This window comes from Brachypodium distachyon, chromosome 4 (assembly GCF_000005505.3).
Source record: "Brachypodium distachyon strain Bd21 chromosome 4, Brachypodium_distachyon_v3.0, whole genome shotgun sequence".
NCBI classification, from domain to species: Eukaryota; Viridiplantae; Streptophyta; class Magnoliopsida; order Poales; family Poaceae; genus Brachypodium; species Brachypodium distachyon.
The window spans coordinates 16198546-16217096 of record NC_016134.3 but is presented as its reverse complement, the minus strand read 5'-3'; the positions used below and the strand labels follow the sequence as shown (position 1 = coordinate 16217096).

General features: G+C 46.6%; 2 protein-coding genes and 1 long non-coding RNA gene across 3 annotated transcripts; 2 read left to right on the top strand and 1 right to left on the bottom strand.

Annotated features, from left to right (window-relative positions):
• The first annotated feature begins 1123 nt into the window (after nucleotides 1-1123).
• On the top strand, nucleotides 1124-1888 carry LOC112268922. Its single transcript, XR_002960463.1, has 2 exons — nucleotides 1124-1272; nucleotides 1368-1888. It is a non-coding gene; the product is annotated as an uncharacterized LOC112268922 (long non-coding RNA).
• An 8694-nt stretch (nucleotides 1889-10582) lies between these two features.
• On the top strand, nucleotides 10583-12739 carry LOC100836986 (glucan endo-1,3-beta-glucosidase 8). The gene is made up of 2 exons (XM_003575890.4): nucleotides 10583-11170; nucleotides 11271-12739. The coding sequence occupies exons 1-2, from the start codon at nucleotides 10851-10853 to the stop codon at nucleotides 12448-12450; spliced, it is 1500 nt and encodes a 499-aa protein (XP_003575938.1). The 5' UTR covers nucleotides 10583-10850; the 3' UTR covers nucleotides 12451-12739.
• Nucleotides 12460-16624, bottom strand: LOC104584956. Its single transcript, XM_024454561.1, has 5 exons — nucleotides 16540-16624; nucleotides 16280-16450; nucleotides 13743-13814; nucleotides 13154-13562; nucleotides 12460-13043 (listed from the first exon to the last, which is right to left on the bottom strand). The coding sequence occupies exons 1-5, from the start codon at nucleotides 16622-16624 to the stop codon at nucleotides 12935-12937; spliced, it is 846 nt and encodes a 281-aa protein (XP_024310329.1). The 3' UTR covers nucleotides 12460-12934.
• Between the last annotated feature and the right edge of the window lie 1927 nt (nucleotides 16625-18551).

Sequence of the window (18551 nt, the reverse complement as noted above, 5' to 3'; positions counted from 1 at the left end):
GTAGCGGGGGTGGGTCTGGTTGTCATGCCCGTGCTGCCGGAGAGGGCGCGGCAACTAATCATGAGCTTCCTCCCACTGCGTATGGCGATCCGTATGTCGACTGTGTCCAAACCTTGGTTGAGAACCTGGATGGAGAATAGGCAGTACCTGAAGTATCTGTTCACAAGCAGCAAGCAGATAGAACCCATACGCCAAGAATTGGACAGACGCGGCATCCGCAGGCTCCATTCCTTCTCGGTGTCTGTTCGATGCAGCCAGCTTAATCAAGAAGACTTTGGCAGCCTTTTGCGCTATGCCGCACAATGCTCTGTGCAGAACCTGGCCGTGGATCTGTTGTTGAAAAGGAAGGCATACTACTTCCAGCTGCCGGAAATGAGACCCGGATTGGTTCGTCTGTCCCTCCGCCGTGTGGGCATCACGAGACTGCAACAGGCACAAGCCTGCAGTATTCCAACGTTGGAGCATTTAGAAATCATGGGAGCCGCCTTAGATGATCAAACACTACAGCGCTTGATTCTTGGTTGCCCCCACTTGCGCCTTCTTGACCTCCAAAGGTGTACCTTGATGCGCCGCATCGATTTCAATGGAGCACGAAATGACCTCAGAAGATTAATTGTGGCCGAGTGCCCCTCACTCAGAATTATTAACGCTCCTACGGCCAATTGCCTCATCTCCTTTACCTATAGCGGAGATTTCTCAGAGTTGGCATTTTCCCCCTCCGCGGAATTGTCAAACTTATATATTTGCTTTGGTGGACCTCCTTTCGCGAGAACTCTGAAGCCATCACACAAATGGATCAGCTTAATGTGCAACTTATCTCTACTCAAGGTACTCACAATTTGCAGCGTAGCACTTGAGGTACGTGAAGAAGTGAAACCAGAACTTTCTATGAATTTTTTCAGTCTTGCTATGTTACCCTTCATGTTATTTTCTATGCCTTTGATTATCCTCAGTCATCTGTATTATGTTGTTCCAATGCAGCCAATCTTATGCTTGCATTCATAACAAACACTAGGGCACTCATGCCTTTCTTTGCATGTTGTTTGATAGCTGATGTCATCTAAATTCAAGGGCTTTCTCATTGCTTGTGATTGATCTTTACTCTACATAAATACAGAATATATATTCCTGGACTGAGAACATAAAGAACATTAGTCTCTCCTGCCTTCAAGAACTTCAGCTGTTAATGTTTACCATCAAGTCCAAGGATATCAGCAACATCTGTCGATTTCTACGACTCAGCCACTGTTCTGTTGTCGAAAGACTATTCATGTAGGTCAATATTATTCGAGAGTTTGTGATATCACTTTTTATATAGTATTTAATGTTCTTATTTCTCAACAATTACATTTGGTCCGGTCATTCAGATGCCCGTGGATGAGAAAGAGGATTTCCAGGACGCACTTCCGGGTATACGAGAAGACCAGGAAGAGGAGAACTTCAAGAAGTTAGCATTTGTCAAGATAATGAACTTCAAGTTTCATCTCCTACACATGGAACTCGTAGAGCTTCTGTGTAGAAAATCTCCATCATTAAAGAAGCTCCTTCTGATCACTGGTGGTGGATTCCCAACGGAGACTGAATGTTGGGCTGTAAAGACCGATGCAGTGATAATGGTAGTTGACTCAGACGACAGGGTTGTCATGCCTTTCCACTCTCAAATATTCACACACAATTAGGTTTCTTCTACATCTGTTTGTGCCTCGTTAGATTTGTATGTATCTCTCGTCTCCATTAGTATTGAGCCGTGCCGGTATATATGCTTTACTGTAGTGCGACATACAAAGTTCGGTGGTTGGACTGGCTCTGCCTTTCTTGTTCAACCGATTTGCAACGGAGTGTTGGTTTTGAACTGTAATTGGAGTTTCATTCTTGTTCCTTGGGATCATTGTGATGTTTGGGAAATGAAACTTATACTTCACTGCAGAAGCATCTTGCTGATCTTTATATCTTTCATGTTTATCAGATTCTTTTTGTGTTTGGCCTGTCTCTGTCTTGAAATTAAGGCCCATGACTGAATATTCAGTTGTGCTGTCTCTGCGCACTTCCATTCTGTTAGAGCCAATCTAGCCTAATATAAATTAGCTTAGGATTGTACTTATATTTTGGCTTAGGACTTTTCTTACTGTCATTTAGTCTTCTGAATTTTTTATCAGAGTTTCTTCTCTGTGGACATTACCAAGTAGTCATAGAACAAACTTACACAAGGATCCTAGTACATTTGGGAGCTTTGACTGCGCGCGGTTCTGTACCAAAGGAGTGAGAGCTGATTAAACCATCAGAATATAGGTTCAGGAGAACATGCCTCACTTGTCCCAGCAACTTGGTGCATATACTTTGACGAGAGCTGTTCAATCTTTCCGGAAAACTGTTCTGAATTGAATGACGCCTCTCTCGACTATCCAATTCCTGCCACCCTGAGGAATGTAATTATTATCAATAGCACTGCATATAGATAAGCAAGTAGGGTGGTCAAATGCATAACGTAAGTACTAGCTAATAACACTGCTAGATGGTTTCTAATGTAGTTAATTCTTGAGCTCTAGGAATATAATTATTATCAATTATCCTATATTGGACTGCTGGAACATGTTTAGCACAGGACAATTGACACAGTTAGAAAGGGAGAATAGTACTTGCTTCATATATGGACATGGTGGCAGTTCTCACCGCACTACTCAGGCATCCTTTCCAAACTTTAGAAGTTCTTTGCTGAATCAAAACTAAAGAGTGCCCCATACAGGCGCACACACCATCATATTTACGTTTTGATTCCCCCGCTTTTGTAACTGACGAACTGCATTCCTCAAAAAAAAAAAAAAAAAAAAAAAAAAAAAAAAACTGACCAAACTGCAAGCAAAGTGAACTAAATAAGAAACATGTTATTTCCTGAGAATTGAATATTTACTTGGTGCAAGAGGGTTAACTAAATTATACTAAAGCTCAAACGCTGCATGTTTGACATACATGACGTCGACAATGACCCAAAAATAAAATCATGCAGATCTGCTTCTCAGACTCCCACCAATGTAGTAAGTAAACTATCTAAACCATTCTTATTCAGAAACAGCAACTATTGCTCCATAATTAAGCAGCCACTTGTTTCCAAATTCTGGTCCACCCTTCAAAGCATGGGCATAAGAAACCCTCAAAGAGTGATTATTATGCCATGGGGTCAAATGTAGTTTCGTAGCAAAAAAAAAAAGTACTAGTTGATAAGAATAGAAAAATTGAACAAAATAATGGTACATAAGTGCTTGATTGAAATAGTCAATCTATTTACATAATAAAGATGAGAAATAGGGCAGACTGTAACTTTTAATTGCTTTGCAGTGCGTCGAATCGTACCTTTTAACTTGTTTTGCAGTGTCGGAAGGAGGCACTAATCACCCCTTTTTTCCCATTACTGAAAGAGTAGCTTGTGAGTATTGATCTACTTAAATTCCTCAGGATTACCACTCAAATCCCTCGCCTCTCTCTGGCAACTCAGGGGGCGCAACCCTAGTGTCCGCTATCACCCCTCTCTTTTTTTTTTTTGAAAAAAGAGGAGCCCCCCTCTGATTTCTATTGAAGAAACCGCATTCGCTACAAGATCCAAGGTCTATTACGACTAAGATTCTCGAGCCAAAACGCTTCAGCCAGAGGAGATTTTACTGAATGACAAACAAAATAGGCAGGGGCTGAAACAAAGAAACTGAACAAGCTGAGAAGGAAGTCCAACTGCAGCCACACTACCACTCAGAAAACTATCAGATCCAAGTATTCCCTTTTCTGAACCATCTACGCAATTCGTCGCTGTAAAGGATTCCATCCACGGGCTGCCTCTGATACCTCTTTAGCTACCTTTTCTACCAGCTATGTTCCCCGTTGGAGCAGATTTCAATTCGCCTCCTTTTTCTGCAGAATGGATCACAAATTCCCAAAACATCTTCAGCACCCCAAATGGAGAGGTTAATCGAGTACTTCTAAAGCAGGCATCATTTATGGTAGTCCATAGCACCCAGAAAAGCCCTGCCACTCCTATCATTACTAACTTCTTCAACCTGCAAGAAAACCGAGTTAAGAATCCCACAGGTCCAAAACAGTAACTGGTAAGACAGGCAGAGCAAAGGCACACTTCAAGATATTCCATGTAAAGCGAGCCAAGGGACAAAGCAGAAATAAATGATCAATTGTTTCCTCCATGCCGCAGAATTGACAGAGGGTACTCCATTTCCATCCTCTATGGTGCAATACACCTTTGGTAAGAATACTTTTATGGGTTATCAGCCACAAAAATATCCTAATCTTCAGTGGGATTTTTTTTCCACAGATTTGTTTTAAGGAAACATATATTCTGCCACATTAACTTTCTGTAAAAAGATCTCACAGAAAATTGACCATTCTGGGTTAAACTCCACCACATTTTGTCATCACACTCTGTCAATCTAACCTGATCACAAGACCGAATAATCTTTTGCCAATCTGTAAACAAATCACCCCACATAGTTCGTCGCAAACAGATACTACTACCTCTATTCAAAACCACAGTAGCAACAGAAACATTCTTGCTAAAACAGACGTCATATAATATGGGAAATTGTAATTTAAGATGCTTACTTCCAATCTACTCCCTCCGTTCCATAATTCTTGTCGAAATAGAGTGTTTCTCCCATTCCCAATGCGAAATTTACATAAAGTCAGAAATTTCTCCCTAATGTGCAAAATCCCAGACCAAAACATAGAATCACCCACTCTGTTTTAACTCCCCCAATGCAAGCTCTTCACATCCCCTGCCACATGCCAGGGCTGTTAAACAATTTCCAGGTCCATTTAACAAGCCAAGCTTGATTCATAATTTCTAAATCTAAAATCCCCAAACCCCCTTGTTCTTTCTATTGACAAACTTTCTTCCAAGCTACTAAATGATACTTCTTAACTTCTTCCTCTTCCTGCTACAACATCCTTGCTTTACAATAGTCAATTCTCTTACTAACTCCCACTGGAAGCTCATAACATCATATAGAGTGGAATGCTACTCACACTCAACCTATTCTCCACTTTATTTGAACAATCTTCCAATGTTTGTTTCTTATTCTGATGGCATCAACAGGAATTCCCAAATAAGTAAGAGGGAGTTACCAATTTTACAAGTAAAAATATTGCTACAGGCATTCGCTTTAGATGTGGCCTCCCCAAAGCAGTAAAGCTGTCACCTCTCTCTCATATCGTAGTATCTATCCTCCTCTTGCACAACAGGAGGGAAACAGCCACAACAGGGGGAAACAACTATTCCGGATAGGATATGCATTCACAATAGGGAAAAAACATCAATTTAGGATGGTAAAGATACTATCTTTATTTCTGAATTGAGAGAGTACAAGTCTACAGACCCCATAATTCACTGATTCGCTCTCTCCTGAAATCACAACAGATTCTCTCTATAAATTCCGACAATACTACGATATCCAAGTTGTGCCACATCTACAATACAATTTGTTTTTGGATCATAGATCCTTGCCCGCGAGTTTAGCACTTTTTGATCCGAATAGTTATATACAGTATAAGAAAAAACTATCCTGCCGTCGTCCAACACCATCAGAAATACACATCTGGGCGGGTCCATGCAGCAATTCTTTCTGTATGGTATGCTCCTTAACCCAGATACCCTTCTCCAAGTCTCTCGCACACCACACGTCCACGACGGATTGATCAGAATCAGGATGCTCGGAATCACTCCAGTGAACCATAGCTAGACTGCCATGTAGCCTTTCTAATTTGAAATGGCATCCATCGATGTGAGTGTTGATTTCCCTTGGCCCCGGGATTGTCGTTGGCCTCCACTCTTCCGTCTCCAGGTCGAAGGACGCGATGCAGTTGATGTCAAACCAGACTTGGTCATCCTCAGGGGAAAAAGCCCAATCGAAGTCGGGGTAGTTTTCATCCACCAGAAAGTAGACGACCCCTCCAATAACAATGTTGTGGATGCCAACCGTGGACGTGATGCAGACTGGGGGACTCGGCGCCGGCCTCCAGCACGGCGGCCGGGCGTCGTCCTCGCCGAGGGTGAGCACGTGGCAGAGCTGCTCGACGCGTTCAAGCAGCATGTTGTCGCGGGTGACCACGCGGAGCACCTTGCGCTGCCCGAGCGCGTAGCAGGCTCCGTGGTCGTACCAGTACGCCGACTGCCTTTTGTCGAGGGCATCGACGGGCAAGGTGGAGACTGCGCCCGTGTCCGGATCGACCGCGCGGACGCGGTCGTTGGACCGGAAGAGCTGGATTGGGCCGGGGTGCGCGCGCGGCAGGCCCAGCAGGCCGGCGCCGTCGGCGGTGATTTGGATCCGTCGGACGACGTTGCCGGACAGGTCTACCATGTCGATGCGGTCGCCGGCATCGGCGACGGCGAGGATGAGATCCGGACCCCGGGCGGCGTGCTCCTTGATGAAGGAGCGGTCGGAGAGGAGGGAGCGCCACGAGCGGCAGACGGCGCGGAAGCGGCAGAGAGATCTGCCGGGGACGCGAAGCAGGATCTCCCACACCACATCCGGCGGCGGCGGCATGACGCCGCTCAGGCTGAGCTTTAAGCGCTTGCTTGCTCGCTCCATCGACCGCGCCCTGCCGCCGCGGGTTGTTCCGACCTTTGCAAATTCCCAATGCTCGTCGTTTGTTTATGAAGGGACGCACCGCGATGGTCCGATTGGGGGTGGGAGAGCAGAGAAACGGACACCAGGCGCAAGTTTCCGACTCCGGGATGAATTCGGCATTGCTCTTCCGTGGCACCCACGATGGAACGATTGGGCACGGGGAATAAGGAGACCGAGTCCGACTATAGGATCGATTCTTTGTTGGTGATCTTCGGCTGGCGGAGGCGGCGCTGATGAGAGGGGGAGGGGGGGACACAAAAGATCCGAGAGAAAAAAACAAGACTTGAGATAGAGATGGGGCATGATAATGGTTTGAACGATTAGGAGAGAAAAAAAATACTCCTGTTCATATTAGTCGTCGAAATATTACATATATATATAGACGTTTTTTATCCGTAAATACATTCATATTTGGATAAATTAGAGACAATTGATATGGATCGGAAGTAGTATTAATACCGGAGGGAGTAAAAATTCGCTTTATAAGAACATAATATTTAAACCCAATTTTTTCATATTTGTGCATAGCACTTGTGTCTTTAAATATCTGTTCAAAATGTGTCTCTAAAAATTCAAAAAAAATCTGGCACTCTATTGTTGATAAAAAAAATACCATGCACACAGCTCTCACATATTCAATAGCAAAACTGAATATGTATCTCAGTTTTGGAAAGGTGTAACGAGGACTGCCAAATCCATCAAATTTGGCTATAAGTGGGTGGTTGGTAATGGGCCAAATGTTAGAGCATCTCCGAGAGGTTTCCTAAATTTGGTTCTCTAAAATCAGTTCTAGCATAGAAGAGAGAAGAAGTTGAGAATCTGTTTTGCCTCCACTCCAACAGGTTCCTAAACTTCATTCCCTATTTTCTCTTATACTCACACTGACATGCGGGACCTACGTGTCAAGGACACATAGTCTTCTTCTTCCTCTGTCTATCTCCTTCCTATCCCCAAACTCCAGCCCGATCTCCATAGCCCCGCCGTCTCCCTGCAACTCCTCCTCCGCCACCACCCACTGCATCCCGTTGCCTACGCGCTGCCGCCGGCCGGTGCTTGCCACCTGCCCGCCCACGCGCCCGTAGATCCCGTCGTCTTGGCGCTGCGTCCGGCCCGCGCGGCTCGACGGGGCGAGCCCACCGTGGACTAGGGAAGGAAACCGGGGCATCATGGCGGAGCTCCTCAGGGTCGGAGCTGCCCGAATCGACGGCGGGCCTGCCCGAATCGAAGGTGGCCGCCGGCGGCCGGCGGGGGCTCATAGGACGCGTCGCCGCCCCCGATTCGGCAAGGCAATGGGTTCCAGGAGGTCACTGGAGGCGCGGGAAGTCGGAGGAAGCGGCCGGACATGGCCGACGACGGAGCTAGGCGGCGGTGCAGTGAGGTTGAAGGGGGCCGGTCGGGCCGGAAGCTTGGTGAAATCGAGCGGTTGGCTTCGCGCGTTCGCTTTTCTAGTTTTTGGGAACGGGGTGTTGCATTTAGGGAAGGGGAGAGAGAAAATATGTAAGTTTTTAAAAAAAATTGGAATTGGAAATGTGATAGGAACCTGCCGGAGTAGTTTTTGTGGCTTTTTAGTGAATGGAATCAGTTATTTTAGGGAATGGGACTTTTTAAGAAATCTCTCTTAGGTTTTGGAAGGACACCCGGTTTGGTGCATACCCTTTTGATGTCAGTTATTTTCTTTTATGAGATCTGTAATGAACGGTTCCAAACTGTAGCTAAAATCTGAGATGGCCACACTTTGAGGTTGTCTTTTAGGAGAAACTTCTCTGCTAAACTTATGGAACAATGGTATGCTCTTGAGCAAATAATCACAAGCACAACACTGTCTGATGATATTGACTCTGTCATTTGGAAATATAATTCATCTGGCATTTACTCTACAAGCTTCTTGTATAAAATCATAAACTTTAGGGGGGGGTCACCTACTTTTATTCATGCAATTTGGTCTTTGCATGTCCCACCAAAGATTCACATTTTTCTTTGGCTGGTCAGTAAGAATAAAATCATGAAGATAATTTGCTTAAAAGACATATTTCCAAACCACGGGATTGTGTCTTTTGCTCTGAGCTAGAAACTGTGCAGCACCTCTTTTTTGATTGCATTGTTGCTAAGCATATCTGGGGCATGATTTCATCTCTACTTGCAAGACCTTTGGGTACAAATTTTGAATCTGTTGCTAGGTTATGGGTGGCCAATAAAAATATGGCTTGCTATTAACACTATTTATGCTGCCACTCTCTGGAGCATTTGGAGTTTTCGCAATGATATGATTTTCAATAACCAAGTATCGTTGTCTTCTAAACAGATTTGGTGGTTGATCCTGCAGTCGCTTAGAAAATGGTCTCTCCTGTTCAAGGATCATATGTTGGACAGGGTGAATATATTCTGCCAGGAGGTGTCTTGCATCTTAGGGGCGCCTCTGCTGCTGCACTGGACTTAGGAGGAGACAGGCTCCCCCCCCCCTCCCCCCCCCCTTCCTGTCTGTACGCAGATTCGCGCGCCTCCGGCGGCATGCTTCACGCCTGAACTGAAGCTTGCAGCTCCCTCTACTAGCCCCTGCTCGGTCTTGGAGCTCTTCCTGCTGGTCCCGCGTGCTGAGCTGTTTGAGGAGAGATGCTCTCAAATCGAAGCTGGGCATGGTCGTCCGGCAATTCACTGACCCCTCTGATGCACCTGCTGAAGCGGAGTGCCTGTCAAACTTCCGTGATAGGGCTTTCTGTTTCTTCTAGTTTGTGTAACCAGTTAAATTTGCTGTCTGCTGAACAACCCTGCCTTTTGTTTTCGTTTTTTACATCTACTGTATGACTTGAATCCTGGTTTCTTGATATAAGGAGCCAGGAGGCCTGTTGGCCTCCTGTTCATCTAAAAAATTCAAAAAAATAATATGAAAAGGGCCCTCGGTTTGACGACCAGGACCCCCTCCGTGTATGTTGTACTAAACCGATTACCAGTAAGCTAGTACACGTAGATTAACTTGGTAACAGAAATAACATCCAAAATGAATGATACTTACATAAGAATATATCATGGAGTCGAGTCTTGAAAGTAGAGCCCAGTAGGGCGAAGAAGCATCAAGTCTTGCTGCGGACACACCAACATAAATTCAGCCGAACGGTATGCCAAACCCACGAGGCACCAGACTGGGATCGCTTTCTAGCTGTGGTACTTATCGTCGTACAGTACATGTGTTTTCTTGGCTTGATCTTCATCCATGTCTGACCACATGACACTCGCAAACATCCCGAGAGTGTTAACATAACATATAGGCAAGGCTTAGTTCAGAGGAGTAGATCTAATCTAATTTCAGCATTTGCATAAAGCCAGCTGGTTTACGATGCAAAATCGTAAGCAGGTTACAAAACATTAAAATGGCATTTTACGACTTTGACAGCAGTAACGATATCATAAGCGGTGCTATGCGTCTGACACTGTCTTCAGCCATTAGATCAAACGGAATTGACGTTTCCGACCATTGTCCGCGCAAACGTCTTGATCTACATAGATCAAATCACGACGTCAACATGAAACGCAAGATCAAATCGTTGTACACAGAACGTCGTGTGCAGAGCATTTTTGAACGCCAATTCTATCTCGATCGTGAGCGCGCACAGATTTATCTCTCATTTTGCTCACTTTTTCCTCGGTCAGATGCACTCAACACACGAATCAACTTCGCAGGCATAAACCAGGCAGGGATTACACGGCCTAAGTCAAGTCAAACAGGAATGCCCTCTTCTACGAAAGAAAATCGAGTCAAACAGCGGGTGCCATCCCCTGGCCAGCTCCCAGTTCACGGGAGCGGTTAACTCCCGTGCCCCCACTACCCTCGGCGGGCGCCATTTTCGTATCGGCTCGAGCCGTTCGTTCCCACGTCCGATTTACGCAGGACAAACCGTCCTCCTCCGATCCTCCCCAACAACCTTCCCAGATCACCATAACCCTCACGGCCTGTTTACCACCTGCCGCTAACAGCCGCCGTGCGCCATTGATTGCCGCGCCGATCTGCTTTATTTCCCCGTTCGTAGCCGGCGTCCGGCCGAGATCCAGAAAAAGTTTTCGGTTGTTGAATTCACCAGCTAGCCGCAGATCGATCCATTCGAGAAAGCTTCCCAATTCATTTCACCGTACGTACTGTACGCGGCATCCCGTGTCACTTCTCGGTTGGCCACGTTCTTCTATTAATTAACGCGCGGCAAAGGTGTTGTCTATCATATCTTGATCAACCCAGCAATGGCGGCGCTGATTCGCTGCGCCGCATTGGTGATTTTGGTGGGGTTGGCGGAGGGGCTCGGGGTGAACTGGGGCACGATGGCGACGCGGCGGCTTCCGCCCAAGACGATGGCGCGGCTGCTCCGGGACAACGGCTTCAGCAAGGTGAAGATCTTCGACGCGGACGAGAGCACCATGTCGGGCCTCGCCGGCACCGGCATCGAGGCCATGATCGCCGTGCCCAACGACTTGCTCGCCGCCGTCAGCGACTTCGACGGCGCCCGTAAGTGGGTCCGCGCCAACGTCACCAAGTACGCCTTCCGCGGCGGCGTCAACATCAAGTACGTACGTCCAAAAAACAACATTCTCTTCTTGCCATTGGAAAAACCAAATTGTTCTTGTTTGATTTCTTGCTTAATTAACGGCCGATCGATTCTTCAGATTCGTGGCGGTTGGCAACGAGCCGTTCCTGAAGGCGTACAACGGCACGTACGACAACGTGACGGTGCCGGCGCTGAAGAACATCCAGCGCGCGCTGAACGAGGCCGGGCACGGGGCGTCCGTGAAGGCCACGGTGCCCGTGAACGCGGACGTCTACGACTCGCCGCCGGACAACCCGGTGCCGTCCGCGGGCGCGTTCCGGGCCGACATCGCGGGCGTCATGGCCGACATGGTAGCCTTCCTCAACCACAGCGGCGCGCCCTTCAGCGTCAACATCTACCCCTTCCTCAGCCTCTACGGCAACGACGACTTCCCCCTCGACTACGCCTTCTTCGACCCCGGCAACGGCACGGGGCCGGCCCCCAACCCCGTGGTGGACGCCGCCAACGGGATCAACTACACCAACGTGTTCGACGCCAACTTCGACACGCTGGTGTCGGCGCTGAAGCGGATCGGGTTCGGAGACCTGCCGGTCGTGATCGGCGAGGTCGGCTGGCCCACGGACGGCGACAAGCACGCCACGGTGCCCTACGCGGAGCGCTTCTACGCGGGCCTTCTCAAGCGGATCGCGTCGGGCCGGGGCACGCCGCTCCGGCCCAAGGCCCGGATCGAGGTGTACCTCTTCGGGCTCATGGATGAGGACGCCAAGAGCGTGGCCCCGGGCAACTTCGAGCGCCACTGGGGCATCTTCACCTTCGACGGCCGGCCCAAGTTCCCGCTGGACTTGGGCCTCCACGGCGGCACGCCCGCCATGCCGAAGCCGGCGCGGGGCGTGCACTACCTGCCCCGGCGGTGGTGCGTGCTCAACACTAATTCCACCAATGTTAGCAACGAGACGGCGCTCGCGGACAACGTGGGCTATGCGTGCTCCCGCGCCGACTGCACGGCGCTTGGGTTCGGCTGCAGCTGCGGCACGCTGGATGCTGCCGGGAACGCGTCCTATGCGTTTAATGTTTACTACCAGGCGCAGGGGCAGGTGGACTCGGCGTGCGACTTCCAGGGGCTTGCTGTGGTCACTCACGAGGACGCGTCGCGGGGCGCCTGCAACTTCACCGTGCAGGTTGCCGGCGAGTCGTTGGGGACGACAGCCGTGAACGCAACGTCGGCCGCGCCCCCGGTGGCGGCGTGGGAGTGGGTCGCCGGCGTACTGGCCGCGCTGCTTCTGCTGGTCTCAGATTAAGGCGAGGAGGAAGAAGGGTCATCTACTCTTTAGGTCTGTATGTACGTAGATACGTGGCAGTCTTGGAAATGTTGTACTACGTCGTCTATTGCTTTTTCTGCTCAGCTACCAATACCATTACATTACATACATCAGAGTATAGCTTCTTCATAAGTCAGTCAGAGTCTAGAGAGACAGAGAAATGGACATCAGTCTAACTGCAACCAGAAACCACTACCAGTGCGTTCATACGGCATCGACGTTCAACTGTTCATGCTGGTATTTGTTCCGAAATAAACAAGTTTTCAGACATTGATGCAGCTAAGCTTGTTCTCGATTTGCTTGCTTTGTTTCAGCTCGGGGGTGAAGTGAATTGTGTTGAGTGCATGAGAATTGATGTGTGGATTGTGTTTCAGGCATCTAATTGTGCTATGTCATTGTGAACTTCAGCAGCACGCAAGAAGTAACAGTTGTACAAGTATACACCATACATGTACAATAATACTTAGCAACAGCTCGGTGCTACAAGTAAAACTGAGTCTCGACACGTTTGCCACCCCGTCACACTAGGTGAAGCGCTGCGAGGGAGGCCAGCAGCTGCAACAGAAAAGCGCCTGCAGAAAATGCACATTTAGTTAATTTGCAGCAAACAAAACCCCCTGTTGTTTATGCTAGCTGAAGAAGGGTACATAGATGCAATTCATGGCTGATGAGTCGTGATTACCAGGTGGTGCCGTAGACGAGGACGGCAACGGGGGCGGCGGCGGCGGCGGGGGGCTCAGTGGGAGCAGGGACAGCGGCGGAAAGCTCGGCAAGAGCGGGACTGGCGGCGGAGGGCTTGGCGGGAGCGGGGGCGACGGCGGAGGGCTTGGTGGCGGAATCGGGCAGCCGTCCTCTCCAATGACACCTACACACATGAGCAACAAAATCCAAACGAATCAAAAGGAGGACAATGCTGCATTCCTCAATCTTCCCGTCTCTATAGAGATGCGGATCGATCTTACAGTTCTTGATGCAAGGGTAGGAAGGCCTGTTGAGCACATTGGTGGCGCCTAGGTTGCACTTGCAGTGGAAATTGGGGCTGTCATCCATCACGCACGTGCCTTCCGGGCCACAGTCCATTACTAGGCAGGCTGGAGAAAAGAATGAGAAACAAGAAGGATTATGGCATACCGAGATAAACTGCAAATCAACCAGGTTTGAGTTGTGCAGGTTCAGATCAGAGATGGCTGTGTGCATTGAGAAAAACGATGCAGGCCGGAGATATTTCCTTGTTTTCAAAAGAAAAAAAAAGGTTCAGAAAGACTACTTACGGTTAGCTGTTACGTTGCCGCCCAACGGTGGCTGCTTAATGGCAGGGGTGTAGCAGACGATAGGCGAGATACCTGCAGCAGGGAAAGAAAAGAACAATTGATGGATTCAAGCTTTTTACTTTTCACGACTGTCAATTTCTATTTTGCTTGAGAAATTTGTCGATTCTTAGCGTTGATCTAATGGTTGATATTAACTATCATGAACTGGCAATTTCTCAAGATGTAATGTTTGATATAACTATTACCTGGTGAAAGATACTAACAGCCATGCCAGGTGAGTATGGACATGCATGGTACAACATGCAAATCAAATCATGAAGCAAATTGTGGTACCAATACTTACTTAATTAAAGCTGAACCTATATGGAAGCAAACGCTAGTTAATTCCTTTCATTTTTCAAATGCATGTTTAGCATTATGTGACACAGTTTGAAGTGTGCGTTGCAAACGCGCAGGCTTTGCCTTAATCTGTTCTTACTGCTCTGTTTTTTACAAGATAAATTCAGAAATATATCTATAATGTTCTGAGATAATACATACCTAAATTAAGCTGAACCTATATGGAAACAAACGATAGTTAAATTCTTTTATTTTTCAAATGCATGTTTAGCATTATGTGACATAGTTTTGAAGTATGCATTGCAACGTAGGCTTTGCTTTAATCTGTTCTTACTGCTCTGTTTTCTTACAAGATAAATTCAGAAATATATCTACTCCGTATAATATTCTGAGACAATTTGTACATACATATGGCAACAAACTATACACTTAAAAACTTGTGTACATTTCAGAGAGAGAGAGAGAGAGAGAGAGAGATAGAGAGATCAAATACATGCACTTGTTTTGTATCTATGTGTATGAATATGAATACATCAGTATAAAGAAAACTGAAGTCACATTTCGTTTTGTCAGAGCACACGGTACACGCCCAGAATTAACAAATTTTTTGCGGGTGTATATAGTTTGTTTTCCATGGACTTCTTGGGTTCACAAAGTAAGAATTTTCTTCCGGCGGCTTCACATTTGGAGTTAGTGGGAGAAAGAAAATGGTAAACCTTGAAAACTTGAGCAAATTGTGTACATGTTTATGTATATAGGTAAACTACTTTATTAATAAGATGAAGAGAATTAATAAGAAAACTTGAGCAAATTGAGTAATACATACAATCATACAGAAGCGTTCATCTTGCTACAAGTTAAGCTTTAATATCTTCGGAAGAAAAGAAAAGAAAAGTTAAACTTTACGGTTTTGCTAGTGAGCGGTCGCTTGTTTTTTAGTTAAAGATCAATCAACATGTTAACCACTGGATTTTAATCCAACGATAGCAAGTGAGAGATGAGAAAATGTGGATGACCCTCAGATCTTAATCCAACAGTTCAAAAATGTCGATTAATATTTAAGACTCATTTCTTAAATATCGGGCGACTTAGAAATAGACACACCCTAAATTTTAATACGGAGTATGCTAGTAGTAATTTGAAGCAGGTGACCATGAATATCTTGTTTTGTAACTTTTCTTTCCGCAAGGAGAGGCATGCAAGAGAGTCATCGAGGGAAGGGACATTAAATGTGGTCGTTTATTTATAACTAAGTTAGCAAAAATACATATAGTCGAATCTTACCTTACCTCTACTCTAACGGATCGACCCTTCTTTTGTTTCATTTGGTAAAAATGAAAAGAGATTCAATTTTTTATAAGGTTTGGTTTCGTTAAATTTGAATTTTGGTTTAAAAATCAGGTTTGTCTGTCACATGAATTTATAGAATGAGAGAAAAATCCAAAAAAAGATGCGTATTAAAGAGGAATCGTGGTTAGATATAGACGTGATTCCATGTAATTTCATATTGAATTCATGTACTTAATTTCGTCTCAGCAAAACAAGTCGGTTTCTATAATCCAAAATGAATCCCAGCATTCTAGACCCAAATGATGGGAGCCAAACGAGTTGTAACGATGCTTTCTTAGGGTGTGTTTGGTTGGGCATGTCAGGGCCGGGTCGCATCGCATCAGGTAGCTCGTACCAAACCAACGTTTGGTTGCATATTAGCATGTGGACAGGTCCACCAAGAGAGATTATTCAGCCCAGATGCTGGTCCCCGTGACTCGACCGAATTGACCACATCATGCGGCTCATGAGCGGAGTCTCTCTCTCGCTCGTCGAAGGGTGTGGACAAACGACGCTTGAGGCCAGAGAAGAGGGCGGCGCCGACGTTGGAGACAAGGATGAGGGCGGCGGTCAGAGGCCTGTTTAGTTTGACCAAGTGAACCAAACATGAAAGCTAGTTTACTTCACAGTTCGCACATCTTAATTAACCAAACACAAAATTTGGTTGGTTCCACCCCTAAAATCTGATGGGGGCCACCAACTACACCCTCCAAACAAACACACCGTTAGTCAAGGTGATAAATTCTCACTAAAAAAACCCGTGATAAATTCTCATGCATGCACTCGATTGTGGTCGCCCCACGTAACTTTGCCGCGATTAACAGCGTCCCAGACGACGAAGAAGAAGAAACAAAATACAGGGCACTTACAGGAAGGGATGTAGCAGGGCAAGGTGGGCAGGAAGATGCCGACCCGAGACCACCCGGGGAAGCAGTCGCATTCAAAGTCGAAGGGCGTGGGCAACGGTGGCAGGGGCGGGACCGCCGGCACCTCCTTGCAGGTGCCCATGCCGCACTTCTTCCCGTCGCACGCGGAGCCTCCTGCCAAAAACAAACCCAATTAAACAGCGTACGTCAGAGCAATGTACTCCACTTGCTATCGACGCAGGGATCGAGGCCGTGAAACTCACCAACGGCGGCTCTGGCGGCGAATACCAGCAGCAGCGCCACCATCAGCGCCGGGGCGGCCCAGACGGATCTTGCCACGGCGGCCATCTTCTTTTGCGGACAGAGTCGCGCGCTTGGATTTTCTTGCCGAGTGCGTGCGGGTTATACTGTACTCGTACGTTGGCGCCGCTGGCTTCGGAATTGGCAAAGCAGGGCGACTTGCTCGTGCGCGTGTATGTTTCTTGTTCCGGCCGGGACGTAGGATTCATCACCTGGCCACCTGGGGCAAGGCTACTTGTTGGATCCTGTCGGGCATTCTCTTTGTTTGGACGCACGGACGGACGGACGACGGGACGAGGGGAACGGTCCAATTTTTTTTTGTTTTCCTTTCTAGCGCGCGCGAACCTCGCGAGCAGCTTTCTCGTCCAACTCCTTTTTGCTCAGCCCGACAAATGTTGCTACGATAAAGAGGTTTCAGCCATTGGTCTGGCGCTGCACTACCATGCATGGTTGTTACGTCTGCTCAATTATCCGAGTACGATTTGGTCTCAGATTAACTCCAGGGGGAAGATGTGTGGCAGTTTGGAAAATGTTGTACGGAGTATCTTGTTAGTTGTTTGTACTCAGTAGTCATTTATCAGTCCGTTCCGGAAAAAAAAAAGGCCAGTCCAGCAAGACTGAGAGGAGAAAGATTCTAACTGCAACCGGAAGCTAGTGTTATCACCAACGTATGTTTAGAATAGGCGGAGACCGTGTCGTAGCCCGAGGTGTAGTTTATTTTTTCTTTGTTAATTTTGATGTTTGAAGATTTGAGCCAGGCTTCCTGCTCCCTCCGTTCAATAAAAAATGTCTTAACTTTGTCAAAATTTGGATGTATCTAAACATGACTTAGTATATATAAATACATTCAAATTTAGCGAAAGTTGAGACATTTTTTGTTGGACGGATACAATGGTCTGGGGTTCAATGGAATCCTGGGTCCATCATTATGTCCAGTTGTTGATGCAAACAAGAAGTTTAACCGTTTCAGTCATTGATGCTGGTAAGGTATGCTTGTTCTCCAACACTCTATTTGCTTCCTTTGGGTCCAGCTTGGGGGCGAAGTTAATTGTTTGCAGAAATTTTGTTTTTTTAAGCATTGTTCGCAGATTTTGTTTGTGCAGATAAAAAAAATTATATTATAATACAGAGCTCAAAGATTTCCTAAGCGAAAACTTTGCGGGAGTTGAATTCAAATGCAAGTTATAACAAAACATTTTACGATCATTTCTTCCCTTTTTTGTGTCGCCTAAATAGGCTTAAATTCTTGGCAGATTTCAGAAAGACCAAGGAATTTCATTATGTGAGGAAATTTCAGTCTTTACTATAACTTATCTGGGACATTTAAATTGTGTGTTGTGCTCATTTGGTCATCTCACTATAAAGGTGCATATCTAGCCCACTCAACAAGGGTGTGCTAGTCACTGGCACATGGGGTCCATTTAATGGGTCAGACATGCATCGTGCAAGTGAGCAATTAAAACTCACGATGGCAATGGGGCGGGTCTGAACAGGTCGATCAAATCCATATCTATCGCCAAACCAACTATCCATCCACGAAAGTATCATTGGATGCAAAACCATATCCACAACCATATCCACCGGGTATCCGGGTATCCATGTATTATCCATATCCATGCAATATACATCATAAACATGAGCAACAACAACATATCAGGAAGAGTGAGGGGATCAATGGGGGAATCTGGAGTCGAGGACAGATCAGGGTCGGCGGCTCGTGGGATGGGAGTGTGGGACTTAGAGAGAGGAGGTTGTTAGGGTTAGGGTTGAGTGGGAAGAAGACTATTTATATGACTCAATATAGCTAACTAATGGACCCACATGTCAATAATTTATTTATTTTAATATATACCGGGTATCCATGTATATCCATGGATCAAATGTGATATCCGTGCCCGCTCCACGAATTGGAAGGTATCCATTCGTTGATATCCATGGATCGAAAATCTGCTCCATATCCAATATCCATGGGCGG

What these genes read in the sequence shown, in the direction of transcription:
- LOC100836986 (XM_003575890.4), top strand. Translation starts at nt 10,851, where the DNA reads ATGGCGGCGCTGATTCGCTGCGCCGCATTGGTGATTTTGGTGGGGTTG. An exon ending in CGCGGCGGCGTCAACATCAA is followed by an intron (nt 11,171 to 11,270) that starts GTACGTACGTCC and finishes TCGATTCTTCAG; the next exon opens with ATTCGTGGCGGTTGGCAACG.
- LOC104584956 (XM_024454561.1), bottom strand. Translation starts at nt 16,624, where the DNA reads ATGGCCGCCGTGGCAAGATCCGTCTGGGCCGCCCCGGCGCTGATGGTG. An exon ending in CGCCGCCAGAGCCGCCGTTG is followed by an intron (nt 16,451 to 16,539) that starts GTGAGTTTCACG and finishes TGTTTTTGGCAG; the next exon opens with GAGGCTCCGCGTGCGACGGG. An exon ending in GCCCTGCTACATCCCTTCCT is followed by an intron (nt 13,815 to 16,279) that starts GTAAGTGCCCTG and finishes TCCCTGCTGCAG; the next exon opens with GTATCTCGCCTATCGTCTGC.